The sequence below is a fragment of the Callospermophilus lateralis genome, chromosome 14 (assembly GCF_048772815.1).
Source record: "Callospermophilus lateralis isolate mCalLat2 chromosome 14, mCalLat2.hap1, whole genome shotgun sequence".
NCBI classification, from domain to species: Eukaryota; Metazoa; Chordata; class Mammalia; order Rodentia; family Sciuridae; genus Callospermophilus; species Callospermophilus lateralis.
Genome location: NC_135318.1, coordinates 70550705 through 70565518, shown reverse-complemented (window position 1 = coordinate 70565518; position 14814 = coordinate 70550705). Strand labels below are relative to the sequence as shown.

The 14814-nt window shown below is 33.3% G+C and overlaps 1 protein-coding gene across 1 annotated transcript; it reads right to left on the bottom strand.

The window, feature by feature from the left end:
- Positions 1 to 4048: 4048 nt before the first annotated feature.
- LOC143637852 (spermatid perinuclear RNA-binding protein-like) lies at positions 4049 to 7326 on the bottom strand. The gene is made up of 2 exons (XM_077105156.1): positions 7252 to 7326; positions 4049 to 6894 (listed from the first exon to the last, which is right to left on the bottom strand). The coding sequence occupies exons 1-2, from the start codon at positions 7252 to 7254 to the stop codon at positions 4879 to 4881; spliced, it is 2019 nt and encodes a 672-aa protein (XP_076961271.1). The 5' UTR covers positions 7255 to 7326; the 3' UTR covers positions 4049 to 4878.
- Positions 7327 to 14814: the final 7488 nt, after the last annotated feature.

Genomic DNA, 14814 nt, shown 5'->3' with positions numbered 1-14814 from the left:
TCAAAAAATAAATGATTAATATTTTTGAATTTCATTTCCTTAACCTAATAATATGCCTTAATTACTACTGATGTATGATATACAAATATGGAAAGTGATGTAGTATCTAGTATTTAAAGAATGACTTTGGAGTTGGGGCTCAATGGCAGAGTGCTTGCTTAGCATGCGTGAGGCACTGTGTTTGATACTTAGCACTACATAAAAATAAAACAAATGAGATAGAAGCATGCTGTCCATCTACAACTACAAAAAAAATTAAAAAGACTTTGATATTTGCTTTCACTTGAATTCTTATATTCCAGTTTGTTCACAATCATAAAAGTCAATTATGTAAGCAATCAACTGTGTTTCCTTGCCTATTCCTTAATGTCCTAAAATGAATTTGGATACCCCAAAATAGTATCACATAATTTATTTTAATGCCTGATTAAATTAAGACCTATAAAGGAAATTCTTCTTATAGTAAAAGTTAAGAAGTCGATAAAAGAATGTTAAAGCATACTTCTATTGGCTGGGGTGGGGGGACAGGGAAGAGAGAAGAGAGATTGATTTTTTCCATTTAAAAACTGTCCCACAGCAGAGATTTAGAACTTTAAGCTGAGATCAAGCCATGACACCCTTTGCATGTTATCAGTCATTTATACTAGGTTTGAATGACCCACTTTCTTTTTCTAGATGCACTAAAGTTGAGTAGAAAATACATGAGAAGTTATTTTCATCAGAAGGAATGCTTGGCATTGAATTTATTTTGAATTTACAAGAAATCGCTTCTTTATCTAATGGGCCCTTTAGACACCTGATTTTCTCTTTCCTTGAAGTAATTGAAACACCAATATAGGTAAGCCACCATGTCATCCTCTATAATTAGATGGGTGATCTTATCACACTTGATAATGTATCTCTCATGGTATTTTTTAATTAGCCGAACATGAAATTTTAAGTCTTGACAAGATTCAACCAATAAAAGAAGCTCAGTCATATTAAAATGACTTTTTAAAAGATAGGTGAATATATTCATAATATTGAAGCAGATTACTGTATGAAATCTGATATTTGCTAAATGAAAATGGAGAACCTGGTATCAGATTAAGTCAATTCTCCTAAATGTGTGCATTGTTCCTTGTTTAGATTGTAATTATTAAAAAGAACAAAATTATCATAAAATATTTTTAAGAAATAGAGTAGCTGATTTTCACACAAAATCATGAAATCATTCATATTATGATATTTATCAAATATACTAAATTCATACTAAATCACTAAAATTAATGTACCTAGCCAAATGCCATCTTCCTACTATTTCTTAAGCTTGGTTTCTTTTCAAAATGGTTAACATCAATCAAATACTCATTTTTAAATTTATATCCTTTGTTTTTATTTATTTATTTATTTATTTATTTATTTATTTAAAGAGAGAGTGGGAGAGAGAGAGAGAGAGAGAGAGAGAGAATTTTTTTTTTTTTTTTTTTTTTTTTTAGAAAGAGTGAGAGAGGGAGAGAGAGAGAATTTTTTTAACATTTATTTATTTATTTTTTTTTAGTACTTGGCGGACACAACATCTTTGTTTGTATGTGGTGCTGAGGATCGAACCCGGGCCGCACGCACACCAGGTGAGTGCTCTACCACTTGAACCACATCCCCAGCCCCTATCCTTTGTTTTTAAAACTTTAAGGTTTAAAGAAAAACTGAACAACTAGTACAGATTTTGCATATACCCAACATCTTCCATTAGTATGAACGACAGACTGATTTTGGTGGTATTATTAACGAAAGTCTGTAGTTTACATTAAGTTTCACTTTGGGTTGTACAGTTCCATGGGTTTCACAGAAGCATATTGCCATTTATCTACCTTTATACTAATATGCAGAACACATTGCCTTGAAAATGCCTTGTGCTTTACCTATTTAACCCCATTCCCCTCAAACTTCTGCTATCACTCAACTTACTATTTCATTCACTTTGCGTTTTCTTAGAGGTTTTATCACATAATTGTAATCTACAGTTCAGACTAGCTTCTTTAGCAAGATTCATTTCAGTTTCCTCCATTTCCGTTTCCTACATGAATTAATAGATCTATTTTTTAATTGTGGAATAATATTTCTTTGCAAACTGTAAACCAGTGATTATTTATCCACTCATCTATCAGAGCACATCTTGGTTGTTTCAAAATTTTTGAAATAATATATAAAGCTATTGAAACATTTATACGCAAGTTTGTTATGGACATGGTTTTCATCCTCACATTGAAAACTTAGAGCACAATTGCCAAAATATGTGCTGAATCTGGGTTTAGTTTTATATTTTTCTGTTGTGATTTTTTTATTCTTGCCAGTGACAAATATAAGTTCTTGCTGGTCCATAGCCTAACTAGAATTTGATGTTCTCAAGAGTTTTCAATGTTAGCCCTTCTAACAGGTGTGTTGTAGTATCTTTTCTTAATTTGAAATTATATAATGACATAAGATGTTGAACCTTTTGTGATTTATAAATCTTTGATGGAGGCCTTTGTTTGTTTTTGTTTTCTTATCATTAAGTTCTAAATATCTTTGTATTAGGCAAATATTTTCTTCCAGTCCAAGTTTCTCTTCTTATTTTATTAACAGTGACTTTCCTGGAAAAGGAGTTTTAAATTTTTGAAGGAAAATAAAGAGATATGGATAGGTAAAGAAGAACTCAAATTAGCACTATTGGCTGATGATATGATTCTATACCTAGGAGACCAAAAAAAAAAAAAAATTTACCAGAAGTTTTACATTTATAAAGTTTAACTTTTTTTAAAAAAATTTATTTCATGGGTTGTGCTTTAGTTGTACATAAAAACTTATCAAACTAGTGATTACCTACATTTTTCCCATTTTACTTTCCAGAAATTCTATAATTACAAATTTCATGTTAGGTCTAACATCCATTTGGTTTAATTTCTAAAGCATAAATTCTGTGTTGAAATTTTCATTTCAGCATACAAATGACTGATTGTTATAGGACCATTTGTTGAATAGACTGTGTTTCCTTTACTACTTTGTTAAAAGTCAGTTGACCATATTTGTGGGGGTGTGGTTCTAGGCATCTCTTGAGTTTCATTGATTTACTGTTGTTTCTTTTACCAATCCCACACTGCCTTGATTACTGTAGCTTTATAGTAACTCCTGAAGTTGGGTAGCACCAGTCTTCTGAATGTGAATCTTCTTTGGTGTTGAACTGGTTATTCTGGGTCTTTGGATTTTCCTTATAAAATTTACAATCAGTTTTTCAATATCTACAAAGTCAATTGCAGTGGCACTGAGTATATAGTGCAAGCTCAAGGCAACTCCACCTTAGCAATATTGAGTCGTCCTATTCATGACCATGGATATCTGTCCAGTTATTCAGAGGTTCATTCATTTCTTTTATCAGACTTTTGTAGTTTTTCTCATGTGGATGTTTTATATGTTTTGCTAGATATATACCTAAGCATTAATTTAAATTTCCAAGTATTCACCACTGGTAGATATGGAAGCAATTGCCTTGTGGACATGAACCTTTTATCCTGCACCTTGGTATGATCGTATATTCTTTCCTGGAGTTGTATTGTTGTGGTTGCTATTGTTGATTCTTCATTTTCTACCTCAAAAATCTGTGAATAGGAGTTTTCTTTCTTATTTCTCATTCTATATATTTCTTTTTTCTTCTTCACATCTTATTGCCTTAGCAATGACTTCCAGTACAATGTTGAATAGGAATAAACAGTTCTTTGTTCGGAATCATAGATTGAAAGTGTCCAGTTGTTTCATCATTAGAAAAAAAGGTTAGTGGTAGATTTTCCTTCTTTCTTTGTTTCTTTTCTTTTTATCTGGATGTTCTTTATTAAACTAAAGATGTTACTCTATCCCTAGTATGTAGGAATTTTTATCTTGAATAGGTGCTTGATTTTATTAATTTTTTTGCACCTATTGATAAGATTATATAACTTTTTTTCTTTAGAATCTTTTGTTTGTTTTTTTTTTGATTGATTGATTAATTTATTTTTTAAAACTTGGAAATTCGTAAACTAAAATAATCACATTCCTCTTTCCCCATCTCTGGGTAGTGCCATCATTTTAATAAGCAATGCTAGGATAACAGAATGTAACCTTTATCGTGGGGACACCCTTGTACAACCAGAGTACATAGGGTTTACAAAGTAAGTAGACTAGCTGGAACTAACAATCGCTTTTGCCTTGTTTTAGCAGTTTGCTTACAAATGAATGGGTTTCTCGGGATAAGTTATTATTAGTTTGCAATTCCTTATAATTTGATACCAAAGCATATCAAAAATAATAAGCTAAAACAATATTCAAACCCATATTTTATTGGCTTTAATTACACACTTCAATATTTACAAAGTTAAAGTTTAAATGAAAAGTCTCTATTGTTTTTAAAAAAAATAACTACAGCCCGAATTAAAGTGCCCTGGGGCAAATACATATCAATCAGCTAAGAATCAGTGACTGCATCAGGAACCAGGCAGTACTCTGTGTTACAACAAAGCAGTTTATTTGTGATCAGTGTTTGAGACTCTATACATCCTTCACAAATTTAATTTTACATAATCTGATACTCTCTTAAAACTTAAAACTTTGAACTGCTAGACTTTTATTTCCTTAGAACAGAAGGGCTGGTATAAATTATTTTCCAGAAATGAGGTACCGTTTCACAGAACTGGTTTCTCTTTTTTTGTTTGTTTTCAAGTTTTAAAGAACTAAATTTGTATTTGTTAAAATCAAAAAGTAGGAAAGATGTTCTTTACAAATAATTTTGATCAAGTATGTGTTCAAAGAAAGCAGGATAAAAAGGCTTTTTCTCTAACATTCTGAATTGTACTGTATTGGTGTTCAATAGGAATGAGCTTCTGTCATTTGCTAAAAGAATGAGTAGTAGGGAACAGGATATGTTGGGAATTTCATAACGGGTAACAGAACCATTCTCTTGGGCAAACCATAGGCAGGGGCAGCTGTGCTGTAACCATATGGTGTTCCATAGCCTGGAGCTATGTAGCCAGGAGCAGCTGTAGCCCCAACAAAAGCTCCCCTTGTCAGAGTTCCTCTTCCTCTGCCCCGAACTGCCTGGACTGCTGCAGACACAGCTGTATTCACGACACCCTTTGCCTGAGGAATAATCTTCTTTTTCTTATTATTTGCTGCATTGGGTCCAGAAAACAGCTTCTCCAGGGCAGCTAAGGCTGCACTTGCCTTGGCCACTTTCCTATTTGGACCTGCGCCTCTGAATTTCTGTCCATCTACTTCTACCTCCATTACAAAGCGTTTGTCATGGCTTCCACCAGTTTCTGAGATGAGTTCATACTTGAGACCTCTTCTTTTTTCATTGAGCTCCATTACAGGATTTTTGCCACTTGCTGTGAGGATAGGGCCCTGAGTTCTTACCTCTAAGGTACTGGAGGTTTCAGTTGTGGAATTTCCAGTATTATTGCTTGAGTTTGAAGACACTGTTTCATTTTTGCTTTCATTGTCTGATTTTTCATCGGAACTCATACATTCAATATCTGCATCAAAGCCTGTTGGATATCCCATGGCCTGTAATACCTTCACTGCTACGTGAAGTTTTGCTGTTTTCTTGGATGGTCCTGAGGCTTCATATGTTGTGCCATCCACATCTACAGACATTGTGAAGACTGGGGCGTGGACAGGGCCAGACTGAGACAAGAGCTTATACTGAAGCCCAGGCCTGATCTGATTTAGCCTCATTAGTGCATTCATAAGGTCTATTGCTTTACTATCCAAAATTTTCCTTAGGTTTCGTTTCATCTTCTTATTAGGATCTTTATCATCTCCTAATCCATCTTCAAATGGCCTCTTTAGAGCTGAAGACCCAGCACCTTCTTTATCAGTAACTGACCAGGAATACTTCTGAAAAGGCTTACTAGAAGGAAGGGGGTCCATCTCCAGCACTTTATAAATCTGGCCAAAGGCTGATAGTCTAAGCGCATGATGTGCACTGTGGGTAATATCTTCTTTTTGCTGGATGGTCATATAGCTCAGAGCATCTGTTGGGTCTCGCTCACAAGGATCATGAAGACTGGGACCCCCAGGAAGTAGTATTCCAGATGCCAAACACTCCATTACTCGTCTCAAGGCCTCCCCAGCGCCCAAAGGTCTATTACAAGTACCTATAGACTTTTCACATATAAGCTCTAGTGGCCATCCTTTTAATGGTGCCCATGTGGGGACTCTGTTGCACAAATCACGCAGAATTCGGAGGACAATTACACATGATTTTAATCCATTTGCCCTTGCCTGAAACCATTTGGCATGTCGAAGAGACGCCAAGGCGTTCAGGCATTTCTGCCTGTCCAATAAGTCCGGAGGATCTTTCATCGCAACATTTTCTCCATCTTTCTTCTCCAGTTCGTCCCTTATTAGGGGAGAAGTAAGTATCACCTTCAAAGTCAGTGTGGGCTCTTTAGTGTTCCGGATTACAATAGATGCCTCATTTATACATTGTTCCACTTGATATTTCTCTTCTGTAAGTTTCTGAATCTGAATAGGAAGATTATCTTTGACTGTATTTAACAGGGTCTCTGTGGGTTTGTCTTTGCACATTAAAACCAGCTCCAAATCCATATCATCCTTAATCAGCAAGCCTTTTGCAACCAGGCCAATCCTCATTACACCACACAACGTCCGACCACCTTGATCCTTGGAATAATTTTCTACAGTCTCATCTTTCTTCACTTCTGTCTCGCTCTCTGGTTTTGTGCCTTTATTTGTTTCATCCAGCCAATCTGAGACATGTTTAAGAGCACATTCAACAGTAGACACCATATTTTGAACAGCTTCAAGTTCCTCTGGAGATGGATAAATTGTTGAATGTTTCACCATAACATGGTGATCATCATTGGCAAAAGATCGAATAGATCTCTTTAAACAAGCTTCAGAATGGCTTCTTCACTCTTGGCCTCAGGCTCCCCAAATGAGAGAGCAAGAGAAAGTCACACATTCAGAAGTGGGCTTTTATTGTGGGGGACCCTTATTCTTAGAAAGTTCCATCCAAAAAAGGTCAGAAGGGGCAGGATTACAAAGGACAAGTGAGTGTAATTCGACCCAAGGGGCCATGGGGCAACACGCCTATGTCTGAATACCTGCCCTCAAACTTCTGGGACCAGGGCAATGTCCAGGTCACTATGAGATGTAGTGACAGTCAAAGCCCCTCTGCTCCAGAATGTAAAGCTGATTCCCACAGTTTAGTACTTGACATTAAAACCTCTGGTGCAAGACCATGGTTTTCTATATTTTAGTTTCTTTTTTCGATCCTTTCCTCTCTTTCTTGTCGTCTTCAATAGACACTGTTTTATGTGACAGTACCTCCTCATAAGCCTGCTGAGTCCCCTGACAGCTCAGCATCAAATATGGCAAAAATGTTTTAAGAACTTGTTCTCTGGAACACACGTATCTCAAGAAACAGTTTTCTAAAATTAGAGTGAAGTATGAAGATACCTGTGGTTACCTACCACAGTTTTTCCACAGCTAAAGAAATTTTGGAAAACAACCAATCTTTTGATAAAAGGACCACACACCTCCTCCAAACTTCAATGGGGCATTCAACTCTCTCTAACCCATTCCCCTTCCGCGCTCTGCCCGCGCCCGGTCCCCGCTCCCTCTCCGCCGCCGCCGCCACCTCGTCCGCCCGCGTCTCCGGCTCCTCAGCCCAGCGGCGGCGGCTGCGGCGGCTGCTGCCCTGGTCCTTTAGAATCTTTTGATGTGATAAATTACTTTGGCGTATTTTTGAATATTGAATCAGCCTTACCTGTGGGATAAAATCTCATTGGTTTATAATGTTTAATTCTTTTTACACTGTGTTAAGTTTCATTTGCTAATATTTTGTCAAGAAATTTTGTATCTGTGTTCACAAAAAATAATAATCAATTTTTCTTTGTTATAATGCCTTTTTCTGGCTTTAATTTTAGGTAATACTGGCCTCATAGAATGAGTTAGAAATTATTCTTTTGTTTATATTTTTGGGAAAAGATTACAGTGAATTAGTGTCATTTCTTTCTTAAATATTTGATTAAACTTCCCAGTGAAATCATTTGGATCTGGTGCTTTGTGTTTCGAAAGTTTATTTAATTTTTGTCCAATTTTTAAAATAACTACAATTGGGTTTTTTTGGATTGTTTCTTTTACCTTGTGTGAATTTTGAGAGCTTATATATTTCAAAGAGATGTTCTGTTTCATGTAATTTTAAAGTTTGTGAGTGTAAAGCAGTTCACAATTTTATTATCCTTTAACATTCATTGGATAAGAAATGAAAACCTCTCCTTCCTTTCCAACATTAATAAACTGTATCTTCTCTTTTTTTCTCATGGTTCAGCTGAGCTAGATCTATCTTATTGACATATGCAAAGAATCAGCTTTGTTTCCATTGTTTTTCTGTCTTTCTTTATGCTCTCTATTTAATTGATTTTTGCTCTAATATTAATTATATTTTTTTGTGTGTTTGGGCTTATAGTGGCTTTATTTTTCTAGTTTCCTTAACTTGGAAGTTTTTTTAATTTTAGTTTTCCCTTTGTAAAGTATGCATTCAATAGTATAGTAATATTTAAATACAAAATATTTATATTTTTTAATATCTCCTGAAACTTTGTTTGTAATCATATATTATTTAGAAATATTTGGCTTGATCTCCAAATATGAAGGTCTTTTCAATCTGTCTTTCTATTATTTATTTTTTGTATAACTCCCATGCTTTGTGGGCACATATTGTATCATTTCTATTTTTATAAATTTCTTAATGGATGCTTTATGGACAAAATAGAGTCAATTCTGGTGAATGTTCCTTATGAGCTTCCAAAGAATGCATAATACGCTATTTTTTGAATGAGTAATTTTATAAATGTCAATTAAATCCATTTGATTGATAGTGTAGTTTAGTTGTTTACTGATTTTCTTCTTAGTGGTTATGACAATTACCAACAGAGATGTGTTGAAATCTCTCATAATATGTTTGTACATCTCTTTGAAGTTCTATTAGTTTATCAGATATATTTGCTGTACTATTGTTAGGTACATTTATTTTTAGGATTGTTATACCTTTTTGATGAATTTATTTCTTTTTCTTTATACAGTGTTTATTGTTGTCCCTGATAATTTTTCTTTTTCTGAAGTTGCCTTTTTCAGAAATTAATATAGCTGCTCTCTTTTGATTGACATTAGAATGGTATATTTTTCTCCATATCTTTGTTATTATTTTTCCTCATATTTAAAATATTTAAAGTAAGGTGTATTTTTAGGGGGTGGGGGCTACCAGAGATTGAATGCAGAAGCACTCTGCCACTGAGCCATGTTCCCTAGCCTTATCTTGAATTATATTTAGAGACAGGGTCTCACTGAGTTGCTTTAGTGCCTTGATTTTGCTGAGGCTGTAAACTCTTGATCCTCTTGCCTCAGCCTCCTGAGCCTCTGGGATTACAGGCATGTACCACTGCACCCTGCTAAAGTGAGTTTTTTTTCTTTACAGATCACATAAAATGGGTCTTGATTCGTTTGATTGACTTGATAAATTTTTTTTGGTAAATCTTGAAAATACATGGTGTGAATTCAGGAACTTTATTCTTGTTTTTGGAATTATCCTGGCTATTGAAATTTCCTATCTTTGTGTATGAACTTTAGAATAAGCTTGTCAATAAGTAAAAGTTGCTGAATTTTTTTATTGTGCTGAACTTAAGAAGAATAAGAAAATTCACTAAAGGCAGTATGTAAGTCACAAATCCAGGATATTGACTGTCTAACACTTTATATATAGTAGTTCTGATTCCCCCCCCCTTGATTTGCACTAATTATTTACTAATTATTGTTTTTTGAATTATCTTGGCTATTGAAATTTGCTATCTTTGTGTATAAACTTATTAATTGTATAAAACAATTTTCTGTATATATTAAGGTGATCATGTGGATTAAAATTTATCCATTGAAAGTGTAATTTTAATAATTCATTTTTAGATATTTAGCTAATTTAATTTTCCCAGGATGAACTTATAATACTTTTTGTATATTGCTGGGTTTAATGTACTTTTATTTTATATAAGGTATTTTTGTGGAAGTTCTTAAGGGACATTTTGTTATAATGTCTTTATCTCATTTGCAAGTCAGAGAAACTCTGGCTTTATAATATATGTTGGGAGGTTATTCATTTATTTTTGGAAAATTTGTGTAGAACTGACATTTTTCTTTAACATTTGGAATGATGCACTATCAAAGCCATTTAGGCAAGAGATATTCTTTGTTTAAAGACTTTTAACAGTAACTTTAAATTTCAATAGACTCTTTTACTTATCTTTATCTTTTTGAGGCCTGTTAGTTTCTACCTTTAAAGAAATGTATACATTTCATATAGTGCTGAAAACAGGGTCACAAGGCTATTTTTAGTATTTTATTTTCTTCCCTTGAATACCAGTAGTATTTTCAGTAATTCTTATAATATTTTTTTAGTAATTTTTTATTGATACCTTTTCTCTTGTTCTAGATAAATATAGACAATGTATTGGTCTTTTTAAAAACTGTTTTTTGTTTCATTATGTACTGGGGATCAAACTCAGGGCTTTCACACTTGTTAAGTTAGTGCTCTACCACTGCATCACACCCTCACTCCAAGAATCAGATATTTCTTTCTTTTCCTTTTACTTTAAAAAAGAAATAAAGAAATAAATCTTTTTTAGATTCTTGAGGTAGTAGCTTACATTGTAGACTTGAGATCGTACAGCATTTCTTATATTTAATAGTGATGAAAAAAAATCGGCTTAAACATTCCACATGTGACATTCGGAAACAACTCTAATCGAAGGCCCCTTTCACCTCAACAAGACCACAAAAAATAGTTGTAGTTGGCTGGGGTAAGGGAATCTTCATTCTTTCTCCATTTATAGAGATCATTTGGTTTTCAACTTGTGTGGTGGCTATGTTATTCTTCTATAATTTCATTTTGAGAAAAGGCTTTTGTCTTCCATATTAATTCATTTTTTTTGTTAATGTTATCTAAAGTTAGATTCTGAAATTTGTATCCAAAGTACTATAATCAACAAATTTTGAAAATACTTCTGAAGGAAATAGATTAGTGGAATGTTGAAATATGAGACACTTTTAAGTTTTCCCTTGAGTTGGAGATGCACTATTAGTGTGTAGTCTTCTCCCAGAGACTAATTTCAATGAGTCAGATATATATTTCAGCAAATGTGCACATCAAATAATATTTATTAAGGCCCCTAATTTAATTTGTGCAAGCAGCTTCTATATACATACATCCATTATAGTCCTCACAACCTTTTGTGATACTTGATATGCTGGGCAATGGTCTTAGTCTGTTTTGTCTTCTTGAGAGTATAACCTTGAATCATGGACCTGTATGTGAAAAGTTCTGTAAGACTATACTTATAAAGGATTTATGCCCTATAAAGGTTTCTCTTGTAATGAATGGGAAAAAAGATAGTAGTCCTGTAATACAACTTTCCTAGCTTTCTGCATTAAAATAAATGTATTTTCTGTGCCCTATGTTCATTTCTTCTTAGTGCTTTGTTTTTTGTGCACTTTTTTTTTTAGCAAATCCTTCTGTATTTAACTTAAACCAAGATAGTGTTGATATTGAATGAGGTATGTCTTTATCTATATTTATTTCAATAATATAATAAAATCTAAGCATACTCAGATAGTTTAGATGACCAATTTATATACAGTAACTCCAAACTCTGTCAGAATCAGCATTTTTGTTTGTATTTACAATTATGCTAGCACCAGAAGTTTGACTTTAATTGTCTATGGGTAATGAGAAAAGAAAAAAGGCAAATTTAAGAAGTAAAAGATGTCTTCGTGCCAAGTGAAAGCCCATTGATTCACAGCATGCTTTACAAATAAAGTTTCCACAGTCCCTTGAATAGAGGAAATGTGGTAGGAAATTTAATCCTCCAAGGACTTGGGAAGTAGAGAAATACTGACTCAAAAGAATTTGCAGCATGGCAGTCAATAACATATTCCTACAGCAAGTGGCAATTTAGTTCAGAAAAACCCTCAGTTGACATTTTAAATAAATGTTGTTAATTTGGATTTTTTTGGTTTTGCAGTTTTTCTTTTATATAATGTATACATTTGTTTTAGTTTATGGTTATATAAAAGCTATAACATTAGGAGTTTACACTTTGTTTTATGTTGGAACATATTTAAGTAACATTATCATCAAAATAATTTAAAACTGAACATTGAGAGACTGAGACTTTTTTCGCTTTTGATATAGCTTTATATATTTATTCAAATTGGAGAAACACCATTATAGAGCAACATATTTATTTCCAAAGTCAAATATTTCAATAGCATCAAGAAGCAGGGACTAACTCTGGAAGATCTTCTGATTCTTGTCAGAGTTTGTTGGACAAGAGGGTGGTTAGAAGTTTTTCTCTACTGTGTTTTATTTAATTACATTATTCTTTTTTATTTTTAAATTCTTTCCATTTTATTTTTTAAATTTTGTTCTAATTAGTTATACATAACAGCAGAATGCATTTCAATTCATTGTATATAAATAGAGCACAACTTTTCATTTCTCTGGGTGTACACAATGTAGAGTCGCACCATATGTGCAGTCATACATGTACTTAGGTAATGATATTCATCTCATCCAATCATCTTTCCTGCTCCCATTCTCCCTCCTGTTCCCTTCCTCCCCTCTCATTTTTAATTTGTATTTCATCCCTCTGTTAATATTGTAAGTAAAAAATATCAGTCACAAAGCTTTAATTTTTATGACTTATTTTGCGTATTGTTATTAACATTTCTTATACAATTCACTACTTTTTCACTTTAACTATGAGATTTTGATATTTTTATTTCTAAAAATAAAAATATATAAAAACTCTGTATTCTGAAGAAGAAAATTTTTATTGAAGCCTCTCCTATATTACTGTCAATTCTCAAAACTAGTAGCAAAGGCCACTGTATTAAGCAGACCTATCCTGGTATTAATCAACTTCAGAACTAGTAATATGACATAGTAAGGAGTCTGGTGTATTCTATGCATATAAGAAATTTGAAAAGTACGTTTAAGATCACATTAATGCCAAATATATCACAATCTTATTTTGCAAATGCAACTAAAAATAAATTTTAAATTAAAAAAATAACAAAATATCATTCTAGGATTTCTGGGAAGCCTTAGGTTGCATGTGTGGCATAAGATGATTATAGAATTGGCTCCAGTGGTAGCAGAGGCAGGTATGCCCCATGTACTAACTGACATTGGCCAGGCTGTTGATGCGGTGATAATGTTGATTGCAGCAGGAGCATTTGTGGTAAGTGCTATTATCACCAGTGACATGGCAGTCCATGCTGGCAATGATGCTGGATGTGTGGAGGACAGCAAAATTTGGTATTTGAAGGTCATATTCCTGCCAGAAGCATTGGCAGCAGTGATATGGATGATCATATCAACAATAGCCTCATCAGTATCATTGGTTACTGTGGGCATTCATGTCGGGTTGAAGGCATGTGTATTCACAACATTTAAAAATTGACAATCAGTATAAAATAGTTGGGAAGGACAAAGGAAATGAATATTTATCTCTATAACCGCTTCCTTTCACTTATCCTTTCTCCCTTGCTCTTTAGATATAAGATTGCATGTCTCTCTCTCTTTTTTTTTTCTTCTTGTTCTTTGGGGAGACACCTCAATTTCAGAAGATGGAAAGCATTAACACACACTATTGAAAGTCAATATGGAATTTATAAAATAGTGCAAGTAACACTTATGTTTAAAACAGTTCTGAAATAGTTCATATTTTTCCATGTTACATTCATCTGAAGGGAATGACAGAGAAGTACATAAATAACAAGTGATGGCACGAAGTAGGCTTGCATTTAGTCCATGTGGAGCAGGAATTCTGAAAAGAAATTTGGCTCTAAGTTGAGAATTAAATATATTAAATCATATGTCCAGAAGTCCCACATATATTCCCACATACATCATTAAGCAAGGGTTGTGGAAGTGGGTGAGGATATCAGACTGTTTCTATTTAAAGGAGGGCAATGAACATCAAATAAGGTGATGTTCCATCACTCTCAATCAGGAACTAGGTACAGAGATATTGGTATGAACAACATAATATGAAGGAAATGAAAAAATAAACAAGAAATGATCAAATGAACTGGAATGGGTGCATATCATAGGGAGGTCTTATAAAAATTACAAATGAAAAATTACAAAACAAAATAAGTAAATAAAATAAGGGAGAAGCTATTAGTGTACAGGTTATGAAATAGATATGATTCAAATATTTTATCTCAATGAAAGGATAAATATATATAAAATAAATATTTACTCAGCCATAAATAGTGAAATTATTTCACTTGTAGGAAAGTAGATGGAACATAAGCCAGTCTGAGATAGTAAAAAAACAAAAAAAACCAAAAAGCAAAAAACAAACCAACACCAACAAGATTTCAAAAAAATAAAAGAAAGACCAGTAGAGTACAGGATGGGAATTAGTGAGAGGAAGGAGGGGAAGAAGAGAGGAGTCATGGAGGAATGGAATACAACACTATGACAATACATAAATTATGTATTATATTAGAATATTTTTATTTCATTATAGAAAAAAGAACTATCAACTAAGGTATAAAGTTTAAAAAGCAATTAAAGATTACAATTGTAGTAGGATCATTTACATTGTAACAACAGAAAATCCAATCAATTTTGGTTTAAGCACAAAGAGGAAAGTCTTTCCTTCTATCAGTGAAAAAAAATTATTTCTAGTATCATGTTACCAAAAGATTCAAGGCATCATCAGAATATCATTTCTTTGT